Source organism: Larus michahellis, chromosome 8 (genome assembly GCF_964199755.1).
Source record: "Larus michahellis chromosome 8, bLarMic1.1, whole genome shotgun sequence".
NCBI lineage: Eukaryota > Metazoa > Chordata > Aves > Charadriiformes > Laridae > Larus > Larus michahellis.
In genome coordinates, this window is record NC_133903.1 from 51,273,323 (window position 1) to 51,286,030 (window position 12,708).

Below are 12,708 nucleotides of genomic sequence, written 5' to 3' on the forward strand. Positions count from 1 at the left end.
TATAAATGCTATTTTAATACAGAACTCTGTACACACTTTATGTTACAGTACCACCATACGTTAAATAAAATGCTAGGGTGAACTCAGTAAGTTTTAGAGAAAAGCGTCTTTATTGTGCCTCATTTTCTTTCAAATATAAATAAAGGAGAAAATGATAATAGATACAGAGCTGCATCCACATACAATTCTACACCTCATTCCAAAAATTTATTTTGAAATTGTTCTGTCTTCTCTGTGGAATGGTCTTGCTAATGGTGTATGATAAGCTAAATCAAACGTATATATAAACACATAACAGGACTGGAATAGCAGAATTCTTTGAACTGTCTGTAGAAGTATATATTGACCTCACAAGCAAAATAAAATGTTCACTTTTCTATAAAAAGCAAGTCTAGTTATGTTTGAAACTATGTGGAGAGCAGAATAAATCCTGAATGCTTAGATGAAAATTGTTAAAAGAAAAATCCACATGATTTTGAAAGACATGGTTTATTAATGGAGAAAATGTTGCAGCCCATGGCTGGTATACTTTTTTTGGAGAGGGGAGAGAGATAAACTTAAGTATGTTTGAGCAAATGTTGAATAGTAGTATTATGTGACTCAGAAAATTACGGTGGAAAATCTACGTAGCCTACCTTTCTCCTCCACTGCTTAAGTATCCAAATGAACAGATTGTGTATCTATGGAAAGATATAATTACAGTTTTTTAAAATGTGTCATCCATCCCCTTTCATTCTACAGCTAAATAGGCATATCTTCAACATACAGCAAAAATATGGAGCATAAAATTAGGAGTATATTATCTGTCCATATTTAATACAGAGTGAATGTTTAGAATGATTACAGGAACACCAAGCTGAGCAGCACTTCAAGACTCCATTTAAGAGCAGCTTCTACTGAAGGCATATCAACCAAGTACCTTTCCGCACTAGGAAGAAACGGTAATGTTTTCAGGTCAAATTTTTAAAGGTATTTAGCCACAATGCACGCACACCCATGCCCATGAAACTGGCTTTCTAGACAGTGCTTTAGAAGTCTTCTGGGGAAAATGGTCTGGAACTGAGGGCAGGGGGCTGATTATATTTGGTTGTGTGCTTTGCTGCCTCACGTTCACACCAGGAGCTGCTATGCGTGCAATCCAGCACTGTGGTGGTCTCTCCTACGAGACGTGCTGTGTGCCCATGCAGTTTTGTTGTTGCTCTGCACAGGATCCCTGAATGCACAGGTGGAAAGGCATGGCTGAGAGCCCCTCACAAAAACCAGCTACCAAAGACTCAGTCTGCAACTGGGATAGCAAAATCTGCAGGCTGGGATTGCATGCATTTGAGGATTTGGGTCTGAATTGCTTTTTGAGTCTGGGTTTGCATGCCGATAATCTCTCTAGGAGATGAAATCCTACTGGAAACCTGCAGGACTCAGATGCAAAGTCCTACTGGGTCTTTTGCAAAGTGAGGAGCCTGAATCTTGGCTGAGCCGTGGGGGCTTGCAGGGCACAGGGGCTGGCTGCTCACTGCTAAGGCAAACCAGACTGCTGCCAAATCTTTTAAGGAGCCTGCTCTACTGGGGTATCACCCTCCCAGATGTTGAGGGGTGCACCCATGTCTTGCAGGAAGGTTTGCTCTCAGGGAAGGGCTTCTGAAAGGCATACTCTGTTGCGTATTAGAACTGTTTCAGAGCAGCAGACAGATGTTACCTGGTTGTCTTGAAACTAATTGGTAAAAAAACTTCACAACTACTTGGTCGTTTATTTTTATGGTATTCTTTTTAACGTAGAAGAAGCTATTGGCATCCCAGGATTTCAAAACAGAATTAACTATTGCGTATGTGTCAAAAAATCAGCAGTGTTGTGCCTTACATTGCAAAGTGTAGAGTTTTCTCCTGGAAAGAGGCTACTGTGTAAAACCATGGTTTTGTAGCTACCAGCAGTAACAAATAACAAGTGCGTTCTACACAATACTGGAACTGGAGCATTCCTGTATTTCTAATTGGAAGCCTGTCTTTGTTTCCAGAGAATAAGGAATTCTGAGAAAAGGAGACAGGTCTTTTGAATGACATATGCTTTCTGCCTTCATCTTAGTACTGTGTTTTGAAAAACAGAATGATGAAAGAGTGAGTTTTTTTCTGCTGAGGCAGTCACTCTCCTCCTGATCAAGAGAAGCATACTGCAAATTGCAAACAAAATGGAACTGAAATCATGCGCATATTAAAACAAATGCATGAGAGGTACGAAACTGAGTGTGGATGTTGAAGTGCCAAAAGGGAAAGCTATCACTTAGGGCAGTAGTGTAAAGGACTGTGCATTTCTCTCCCGTGCACAACCATGCGTGTCAAAAACTCCCCATCTCTGCGTGCACCAGCACAGGGAAGTGTACTAAAATGTGCGGCACAGCCCCCCTGCTCTTGCAGACGCAGTCCCTGATCTTTCTCTTCCTCCAGCCCCCATGTCCCCGGCCCGCACCAGGGGCCTGGAGGGGCAGGCGGGCAGGTACACCCGTGCCTGGCTGAGGGAGGGGAGGCCTGCGGGGCCAAGGCCACTCCTGTGCTGCAGGCCCCCCCGCAGCAGGGCATTCCCCACCCGCTGCCATGGGCTCTCCTGCCCCGCCTGCCCAGGTTGCTACATGTTGGGACAGCAGTGGCCATGCCCTATATAAGAGCCCTGAGAAGCCAGCCCCAGCGTGCCAGGGTAGGTAGCCAGGACCACTGTGCCATGGAGGCTGAGGAGGCTGCAGCGATGGCGGCAAAGGCGTCACTGCGGACCCCCAAGTGCTCCCGCTGCCGTAACCACGGCTTTGTGGTGCCAGTGAAGGGCCACGCCGGCCACTGCCGCTGGAAGCTCTGCCTATGCGACAAGTGCGCCCTCATCACCGAGCGACAGAAGATCATGGCAGCCCAGAAGGCCCTGAGGCAGCAGGTGCCCGACCCACCGACTGGGGCGGCCACAGGCCCTGCTTCCCTGGGCGAAGGCCCCGCGGTGGCCGCTGGGGTGGCTGGTGCCCCTGAGCAGAGCGGCCATGAAGGGATGAAGGGCATCCAGCCCACCGGCAGCAACGGCAAAGGCATGGCGTGCAGGGGGCCACCACCGCCTCCCAGCGGCCCTCCCTTCTGGGATTACGGTAAGGGCCTGTCCTCAAAGCCTCTTCCCCTGTCCTGCCATCTTTCTTTCCATGTTCATCTCCCTCTTCCTCCAATCAAACACTGCCACTTGCGCAGTTTGCACCCCCCTGCTTCCTCAAGCTCCAGCTCCCTGGAGAGACATTCCTGCTGTCTCTCCCTCTTTCCTTCCTCAGTGGACACAGGTACCCAACTTGCATGTTGAATATGCAATCCTGCATTTATTTTCCCTTTTGCGGGATTTGCGACATGGGTCACACAGGGCTGTGTGACAGGAGCACCATGCTCAGCCTCGCTGCTCACTGCGAAGTTGAAGCTTAAGCAAGTGGCTTTTCTCTGAGAGGGAGACTGGTCTGGGAGGGAAACCAAACTGTGATCCACTCTTCTGTGCGCTGTTATCCACTGCACTGCAGATGTTCATGCATGTTTCTCCGAGTGGTCTCTCACTGTTTGTAAATCCACAGGCACAAGCCTCCAGCATCAAAAGACTCAGTGACGGCAGGTAAAGGGGAAAGTTACTGCTGCAGTTGCCTGAAGCAAGCGCTTTATGATAGCACTGTAAAAGAAAGAGACCTTTTGGCCTTAATTCCTGTAGCAAAGACTAAATTTGGCTGGGATCACTTGGTATAAAAGTGCATTTGGTATTTAAGAGCAGAGCATAGATTCTGCAGGTGCAACAGTTGTATGGTCTGTCACCTCTTAAATTGCTTCCTTTAATAGAGTCTTTCATGTCACTTGTCTAGTTCATTACTATTTATTACAGTAACTTCATGCTATGACGATTTACTATAGTAATTTTACGGAAATCCCTACTGACTGCAATAGTCATTAGTCTGAGCCTCTGGAGAGTTGGCAGCCTGCAAGACAAAATGCTTTTCTGAGAAGCCTGGGGGAAAGAGTCATTTCAGACATCTCTAGTTGCCACCTGATCTGTCAATAACTGCTCCCCCTTTTCTTACTTTTGTTTCCTAAGAAAATTATGTTTATGGATAACACTGTCAGTCATTCCCTTAATAACATTTTTTAACCTGCTGACCAATTTAAAAAAAGGTTAGGAACAAATAGTATAATTCTAGTACTCCAGAAGTTGACCTACTCTCGAAGCAAATTCTTCCACTTCTCTACCAACAGGAGATTGTGCAGGCAAGAAAGACCCTACTCATTTTCAAATAATCACTCTCTTTTTTTAAGACTTCAGAGAGGCCATATAAGGTTCCAGATGCAAGATAAAAAACAAAGGAAGTAATTGATTCCTGCATCTGAAATTACCTGTGTATGTCCCTAAAATCGAGCCTTTGTCTGTAAATTAACTTAAGAAGTGACAGATAGAACTAAAGTTAGAACTCTATTATTTCTGTAGATTTTTGTTTTAAGTCCTGCTAGAGTTAATTCTTAAGGTAGGTTGTTTTGCTGTTTCTGATGTCCTGGAAGAATAAGATTCTGCAGCCAGTGCTTTACTAAGGACTAGCTTCACAATGCACAAGGCAGAAAAGAATGCGGATCATTCTGCATTACAGTATCATCTGCTGCACCTTTTCCTTAGTTCCTTAAAAAATGACAAAATAAATTCATGAGGAGCTAAGCATGAAACCGAAGGGCTAGTTTCTCCTGCCTCAGAGTGGAATTTGGTCCTGCAGCTACTTCTACTGAACTCCGTAGGATTACATGGATACTTTTATTTTTTCTTTTCTCATTGTTTCCTAGCTCACTCTACTTTTCCTCCAGAATACATGGTCAACCCAGAATACCTGGAGAGAGAACCTCCGAAAGTGTACTCTGGGTATTCTGGGTGTTACCCTTACCACCCATTTCCCATGGGATTTGCCATCAATCAGTCAAGCTGTAGGGGAGCACCATCACCTCCAGGGATATCACTTCAGAGGGGTTTCCGAAACATTCCTAGCAACTATGGGCCAGGGAATGCAGCTTCTGTGTCAGTAAGTAGCGGTCTTTTGATTACCTCTGGAAATACTGCTGTCTTTATTTTTAGCTGCGTTCTTGTTTTTAGTACCCATGAAAAGTCACCCTGCTTACCAGTTACTTCACAGCATTTTGATATATTATGCTGAAGAAAACATTAGCGAATGGTGATGTTAATAGTCTGGCCTGAACTCAGAAGAGCAAACCCACGCACTAGTAAGGGGCCAGATTCTGTGAAGCGTTTTGGGGCATTTACGTCCTGCTAACATCTGCGACAGCCTTTTGGAATGATGGCAGTTGGACACATAATATGATCATGTTGTGCGAGCATAGATGGCAGAGAAATGCACGTTGTGAGGTTCCTCTTCTTCCCTGCAGGACAAATCTAACAGGGAGGGAGAGCGTCAGAGCTTGGCCAAGGCACCATAGCCACAGAGAAGAACAGGGGAAAATCAGCTTCCATAAGGAAGCGAATCAGCATGGTCAGATTTGAGACATTTGGTTTCTCAAAAACAGTGGAAAATAGTTGTGGTTAACAGAAGTTTCAGATGAAAAATGATGTTTATCATCATAGGGCCTACACCTTCAAACCACATGGACATGGTAAGAAACAAGATGCTAAATTGCCTGTCAGTTATAATGGTGTGTATGTGCCCTTCCAGGTCCCTTCAGTGCTGTCAGTAATGTTGGTTTAAACTGGTGGTGCCCAGTTTTTGTCACACAGTTGGGCACTTTATCAGATTTCCAGCTGCCATCCACCATTCTATCTGCATTGAGTACAATTCATTGGTTCATGTTAAGATAGAGTGATCTGCCTGAAGACCTCTAGATTTATGCTTGCACAGAAATTCCCTGTCACATTTTAGGGGTTATTGAGAGAGAGGTTGGCTAGCAGCAGTCTGAATCCTGGTGGGCTGGATATGCACAGGTTGGGAAATGCCTTGTCTATACCATCACTGTATATGGTTTTGAACTTAATTTTTAACTGTCCTGAAGCAGATGGAAAGATCTCATACAAGTTCTATTTGTAGCAGGATACATGGCCAGATCCAAGAGAGAAATGCTTCTGTTTCTCTGATGCTGGTGTTTCTGAGGGATGGAAATCTCTCCTTGCACGTGGAATGAGTTTTATCATGCTCTAACAGGTCTGGTGATCACAGAAGACCAAGGCTGTGGGGCACCCCGAGGTGCACACCAGCCCCTCAGTGTAGGCAGAACCACTCACTTCACTGCTCTCGGGGGAGAATACAGAACTAGCAGGGAGGTGATGGCAAGGAGCACTTCCCTCAGTTGCCTCTCTTGCATGAAGACTTCCAGACTTGTTCAGTGGCAAGTACACTGGGTCAGTGGTGAAGGTGAGCTGCTCCTGATATAAACTGACTGCTCTAATGAGATAGCAGAACAGAAGACAAGGATGTAGAAGGTCAGTTTCAGCTCAGACATGGTCTGAGAAGCTGATACTTCTCACTTTCAGCATGCTAGACTACGCACGTGCTTTGCACGTACTAATAGGTGCACAGATGTGGCAGCGTAGGGCCCCAAAATGGACAAAAAATGTAATATTCACAGGTAAAAACTGAAACAGAAATTGTTTGATACTGCAGACGTGTCCTGGAGAGTCTTTAGATGGAAGATGCTTTGCTTCATGTGTTTCCACAGATTACAGATGGAGGTGGAGATTTCCACCAAGGATACTACACTCCTTTGCCCCAGTTCATCCCACCGAGTTTTCTGCCAGGGATTCGTTACATTCCACCTCCCCTTTCACTGAACGTGTTGGCTGAAACAACAAAGGAAGCCCCCGGTAAGGAAGTATGAGATGAACTCTAGGAGATTCAGTTTTAACCTGGTTTCAATACCTAACCACTGAGGTGGAAGCCCCCAGGTTTTCAGGGTTTCACAGATCACTGTGATGGAGCTAGGACTGAGATCCTGAAGGCCCATGACAGATTTCCAGCTTGTACAGGTCTGGGAAGCTGGAAAAGGGAAAGCAGCCTGACGTGCTTGGGCTTTCCGCCTAACAAGCACCTCAATCTCATGCAGATGATGGAGGCCCCAGGACTCAGAGCCATTCCAGAGCATGAACTATTGATGTTCTCAAAATGAAAACATTTTTCTAAATAGCTAGTTTGTGGGACATATTTTTAAAATTATTTGGCTCTGTTTCAATTTAGACAAAATGTTAAAAAAATGGGGACTTGCACTTAGCATGAGCAATATGAAATTTCTTGCTCACGTGAAAAACCTACCATTTAATTGCTGTCAATGAAAGAGCGAATCTTCAAAATCTCAAGTTGTTTTATTGAATCTCACAGGATTTTAAATTTCTGGCATAGGTTAAGTCTTTGTGCCCCTCTCTTCTGGGTCTTTTTTGTGTATTGTGCCTACATGTGGACGTATTTATGATTGTATTGGTAAGTTTTTCATTTGGTTGCAGCTAGCTGTGACCACAAGAGGGTAGAGCTGCTTAGAGAATTAAAACACTAGCACTGGATGAGTGAACAGCCAGTTTTATTTTAAATTTGTTTTGAAAATGCAGATAAATAAAACCAACTTTATTTCTCTTCTTGAACATGAGAATAAAAAATTGTTCATCTGACTGTTTATGAAATAGATTACAATAATCACGCAGTGAAAAATCAAATCTCTCGTATAAGAAGGAGAAATAGAGGAGTCTAATTATGTCATTTGAATTGAAAAGACATCAGTGGTGGTTATGTGGGACAAAATGTAAGTTGGGGGGGGTTTGGCCTGGTTTCTCAACAGCATAAGGCTCGCGAAGTCTTATTTTCTATTAATGTCAGTCCTCTTACAACTTCTCAACCCATTAGTTATTTTCAGCCAAACATATCTGTTGTGATCACAGGCCTACACAATATTGATCTGCAAGGGAAACAGATGCCTCCCACAAAATGGTTTGTTTGCAGCCATGTTGTGGTGGTTGGCTGGCTGTCAGCTTGCACTCGGTTCCTGACTGACGTGTGTGTACCTTGGCCAATAACCAAGTGCCTGCCAGTCAGCCCAGCAGTGGGCACGTATCTCCAGAGCAGTCAGAGCATACCTGCTTCTGGTCTGGCTGGAAAGCCAAAGAAAAGTAGGCAGGAAATGTGATGGACGAAAGGAATATGAAGAATATGGCAGTGTGTGGGGTGTACAGACATTGTAGAAATGTAAAGCTATTTTAAGATACTGACAAAGACTTTAGGACTTTAATGCAGTATGTAGGAGATACTGGTGTGCTGGAGGGGAAATAATATGGGCTGAGTTTGAGTTGAAGAGAGGAAACTGAGGCTGGCAGGCAAACCAGAAAGTGTATGTAAAAATTAATGGGGTGATTTGAAGGTGGCAAAAGATCTGGGGGATACTGCAGTGGCAGAGAACCTCTAGGGAGCTGCAGCTAATCTATTGCAGTATGCCGGAATGGAAAGGAACTGTGAGTAGCAGACAAAAATAGGGGACATGGAGAGAAGCAGTGGTATTGCGTGAGGAAAACAGAGGAAATCCAGTCCTGTATTGGTAAAGTGAAGTTGTACTGGCCAAACAATCATGAAAACAGGTAACTGGATAGAGAAGAGAGGTCATGAGAGCACCCCCCAGAGAGCAAAATGCCATCTAATGACCTCAGCCCTTATTACACACCAGGGAAATCACAACCCAGGCACAAAGCCATAGGAAATAATGCATCATCGATTGTGCTGTTCAGAGAAGAATCCAGTTTTCTTAGTAATACAAAGAAATTACAAATTAATTCCACTACGTAGCATTTTTGCTCCAGGATATGTAGGAATTTGCAATTGTGACCCAGTGAGGGGGGATACTTCTGAATGAGGTCATACACAAAATAGCCTGCCAGCAGAAGATGCAGATGTAGAGGGAAGACACAGTGAAACTAATTCTTTGATTCTGGTATTAAAGATGCCTGAAATAAAGAGAAAAGCTGAAACATTTAGTACATAGGGATGTGTTAGGATTGCATCATGTCTTTTTTCCCAAGACAGGAACTGACTCAAACCTGCAGTTAGACTTGGGAATATCCTTCCTCCAGAGAGACGCCCAGAATTGAGTGAAATGGGCTCTCTGGCGAAACTGTTGCAGTAAAATTGATATAGAAAAACTCTACGGGGGACAACTGGTGAGAAGAAATGTCTGTGATCTCTGCCCCGAAGGGAATCTGAGATGAAGACAAACATTAAAAAAAAAAACCCGAGTCTTGTCTGAATAAGATTTTCCAAGGCTACAAGCTGCTGCCAGAAAGGTTTGAGTCAGTAGTTGACTGCAGTTGAATAACTGAGGCCAGTTAGGTTTACAACTGTGATGTGAAGTATAGGCCACGTTGTTACACAATTTTATGCAGCATTGACTAGTAATGTTATGGACATTTGACAAAATAGACAAAAGGTATGTCCAGTAAAACAGCCAGTACAGCATCTGAGGATAGAGTCTGATTGCAGATTGTTGGCTTTCTAAAAGAGCAAGCCACAGAAAAACAAACAAAACCCCAAGTCGCCTGTGAGGAAATGAGGGGGCTTTTCATGCAAATTGGCAAGTAAATAATTTATAAAATTAAAATCCCTAGTTGGATTTGAAGAAGGGATTAGTTAGTCTGCCAAGGCCTTTGGGAGTTCACAGGAGTGTTAAAAAGGCATGGCACAGATTCACTGTGGTTAAGTGGGCAAAGGAGTCTGCCTCATACTTCTATTCCAATGCAGCTTCAACACTTGCCATCTTGAAGCACTCTTGCTGCATTTCTTCAAGCATGGCTGAAACAATCAACTGCTGTCTGAAGTGCAGTATCTCAGCTCGGAGAGCTGCAGCTCTTGATGTCAAGCACCTTTGAATTAATGGGGTTGAAAAACAAACTGGATTGACAAAAGTCATTTTGCATTGAGAATTTACCTCTGGAAGTATGGTTGATACTAGGTGTAATACAAACTGAAATACAGAGTTTGGGGTGATTGCCTTGCTTTGTTTGTGTTTGACTCTCACCTTTTTCTATTCTTCATTTTTATTTCAGCTACTGAAGCTGACAGTCAGGATTCAGGGGTGGTTCGTGAACCTGGTCAACCATCTTCTTCCCCAGAAGAAACAAGCAGAGAACAATCCGTGTATTCTAAACAGTAAACGGGCTGGAGAAGAGCTGAGTAGCAGGCAGTGCTATTTTCATTTCTGAATTTCTGAGGAGAGCATTAGTTAATGTGAGGGTAGAGTGACAGTCACTGAGCAGTCACAACAGCTAGAAGGGGATTAGCCCCCTGCCTCACTTTATGATCATGTTAGAGCTACCAGGCTCACAGCTCTGCCTCCCTAGCACTATAAAGCCCTTGTTCCTAAAAGTGGTTTTCCAGGGCCATGGTAAATCCCTTCCCCCTTAGGCAGGTGGAAGCAGCAAAAGATTATGACTCTGAAGTTGTTTCCTTTCCTCAGGTTAGATGGCTCCCTGACTTTGGAGTGAGGTCTCCGAGCCATGTACATTCTGTAGCCTTCTCATGTTCATGACAGTAGTCAAAAATGCGTTGTTTGTATATCAATTTTCTGGAAGGGAAGCCTGGTTCTTACTATTATGGAGGAGTTAATTGATGTGCAGCCTGAAGACTAAGTGAGAGAGGATGGGCACACAGTCTGGGTTGCTGATTTACTTGACTGCCTAAGAGCATGATTCACTGGATTCAGCAAGGCAAGGGAACAGTAGGTGCTTGGTACACTTGTCAAGAAGGGCATGGGAGGAATTTGCAAAAAGGTCTGGTATAGGCTGAAATCCAGCACCTCCGCATTGTTTTCTGCATGAACTGCCTTTAAGGGACCTTCTGTTCAGGTTGGGGACAGACTGATTTGGAATCGCCTCCTGTCACACAGGCTTCGGGATTTTGAATGTCCTTGATGGTTTACACATAATTTCAATGTTGTTTAACTCAGTACAGCTGAAACTAAACAGTACTATTTGTTTCTAAAGGAGTCGTGTAGACAGCTTTATACATGTGTATTGGAAGTGCGCTGTGGCATATCAAAGGTGTGGAGAGATTGCATAAGAAACTAGGACAAAACACCATTTAGAGTAATAATTAGTCAATCCATACATATTATAATTTTCAATGATAATGTTTAATTAAGAATGAAAGGTACATTCCTCTACTGTTTTGCCTAAAGTAATTGGTTTTGTATTAAGTGGATCCGTTGTTAATGTTTGAATAATTTGGGGGGGCTTTTGTACAATTAAAAAAGATACATTAAAAAGTTAATATGGTTTTGATGATTTGAGGCTTGCATATCTACACATAATTTTTCTAGCCAAATGTCAGATGTTGCCCTGAACAGCTCTGTGTAACAGTGGTCTGGAGAGAAATTTAGGCTGCTGCTGTAGAGGTGAGTGCAGTAAAATAAACATTCTTCTTTTCTGCTACTTTTACTAATAATCCCTTGCTCAATGCAAGACGCAAAGACATTATACTAAGCTGAAATATTTTTTTTAACGTAGTAGATGATCTGCTGGAATGCTTTCCAGCACACATGGTTTTGGGGGACAGTGAGTGCAAGTGGCAAACTTGGAACTGCCAAGAGGAAAAACTGAAAAACACATGTATGTATAGCAAATAATCTGATGTACAACTTGTTATATACTAGATTTACAACAGCATCTCTCTGTTGTGCCAAACCTCCTTTTAAAACTGCTGTCTGCTTGGGAAAATCTGGATACTTCTTTAAGATACCTGGATAGAGCAAAGCTCTTTTTCAAAATAAAATAATCTACAAATAGAAATACCAGCAGCACCCACAGAGCAGGTTCTTCTTTGGACGGAGGGCTGAGGTTTCTTATAATGTAATGATTTAAGGAAACAATAGTGTACAAGATGAATAATTGAATAGTCTCCTTCACAGATATTTTTCTAAAGTAATATTCAGTGTTGTATTACTCCTTAAATCTCAAAGTAAGATGGACTCCAGTGCATTTCACTGACTGTAATGCACAGTCATTGTAGATATATTGCATATACAGTACTGTTTTCTCTCTGTTTTGCTGTGCCAGTGACTGCTTCCAGATTGCCAAGCCAAACTCCTTATTTTCCTTTTCTTCTATCTTTTTGAACTATCAGTGAGTGAACCAAAAGCCTTTACTTTGGCTGTTTGAATGATGGTATCACGCTCCAGTAGGATCTCTCTCACTGCACTGCTGCAGACCAGTGTTCATCTCCAGAGGGATGTAGTGAGTTTAAAGAGGTGCAAGACAACTAAACTGAACAAGGAGATGGAGGAGTTGCCTTACGAGAGGAGTCTAGAAATAGACTAGAGTCTTCAGTTTGGAGAGGAGAAAGTCTGTGTGTGTGTATGCGTGTGAGATATATATAGCAGTTTTAGAACATCATGTCAGCTGTGGCAAAGTAGATGCAAACCCGTTACCAAACCTTGCTATTTCCATACACATGAAGGACAAGAAGGTGACCAGGGACATGGGCAAATGATGTCTGACCATCCTGATTGCCTTCTGTAATGAAATGACAGGCGTCTACCCCAGTCTAAAGCCTAACAGGTGAACAGTTACAATTGGCTTTCCTAGGGTATCAGTAGTGAGGTCAATACTGTTTAATACACGTAATCACATCATCAGTCAAACTGGTGTCATTTCAGATTTTTACATTTTAGGAAATTTGTCCCCAAGTTCTTGCACGTATCTCGGCATGGAAA

The 12,708-nt window shown here is 43.3% G+C and overlaps 1 protein-coding gene across 1 annotated transcript; it reads left to right on the forward strand.

The window, feature by feature from the left end:
• The first annotated feature begins 2,707 nt into the window (after window positions 1–2,707).
• On the forward strand, window positions 2,708–10,152 carry DMRTB1 (DMRT like family B with proline rich C-terminal 1). Its single transcript, XM_074598114.1, has 4 exons — window positions 2,708–3,113; window positions 4,816–5,048; window positions 6,691–6,835; window positions 10,046–10,152. Exons 1-4 carry the CDS (start codon window positions 2,708–2,710, stop codon window positions 10,150–10,152), a joined length of 891 nt encoding a protein of 296 aa, XP_074454215.1.
• Window positions 10,153–12,708: the final 2,556 nt, after the last annotated feature.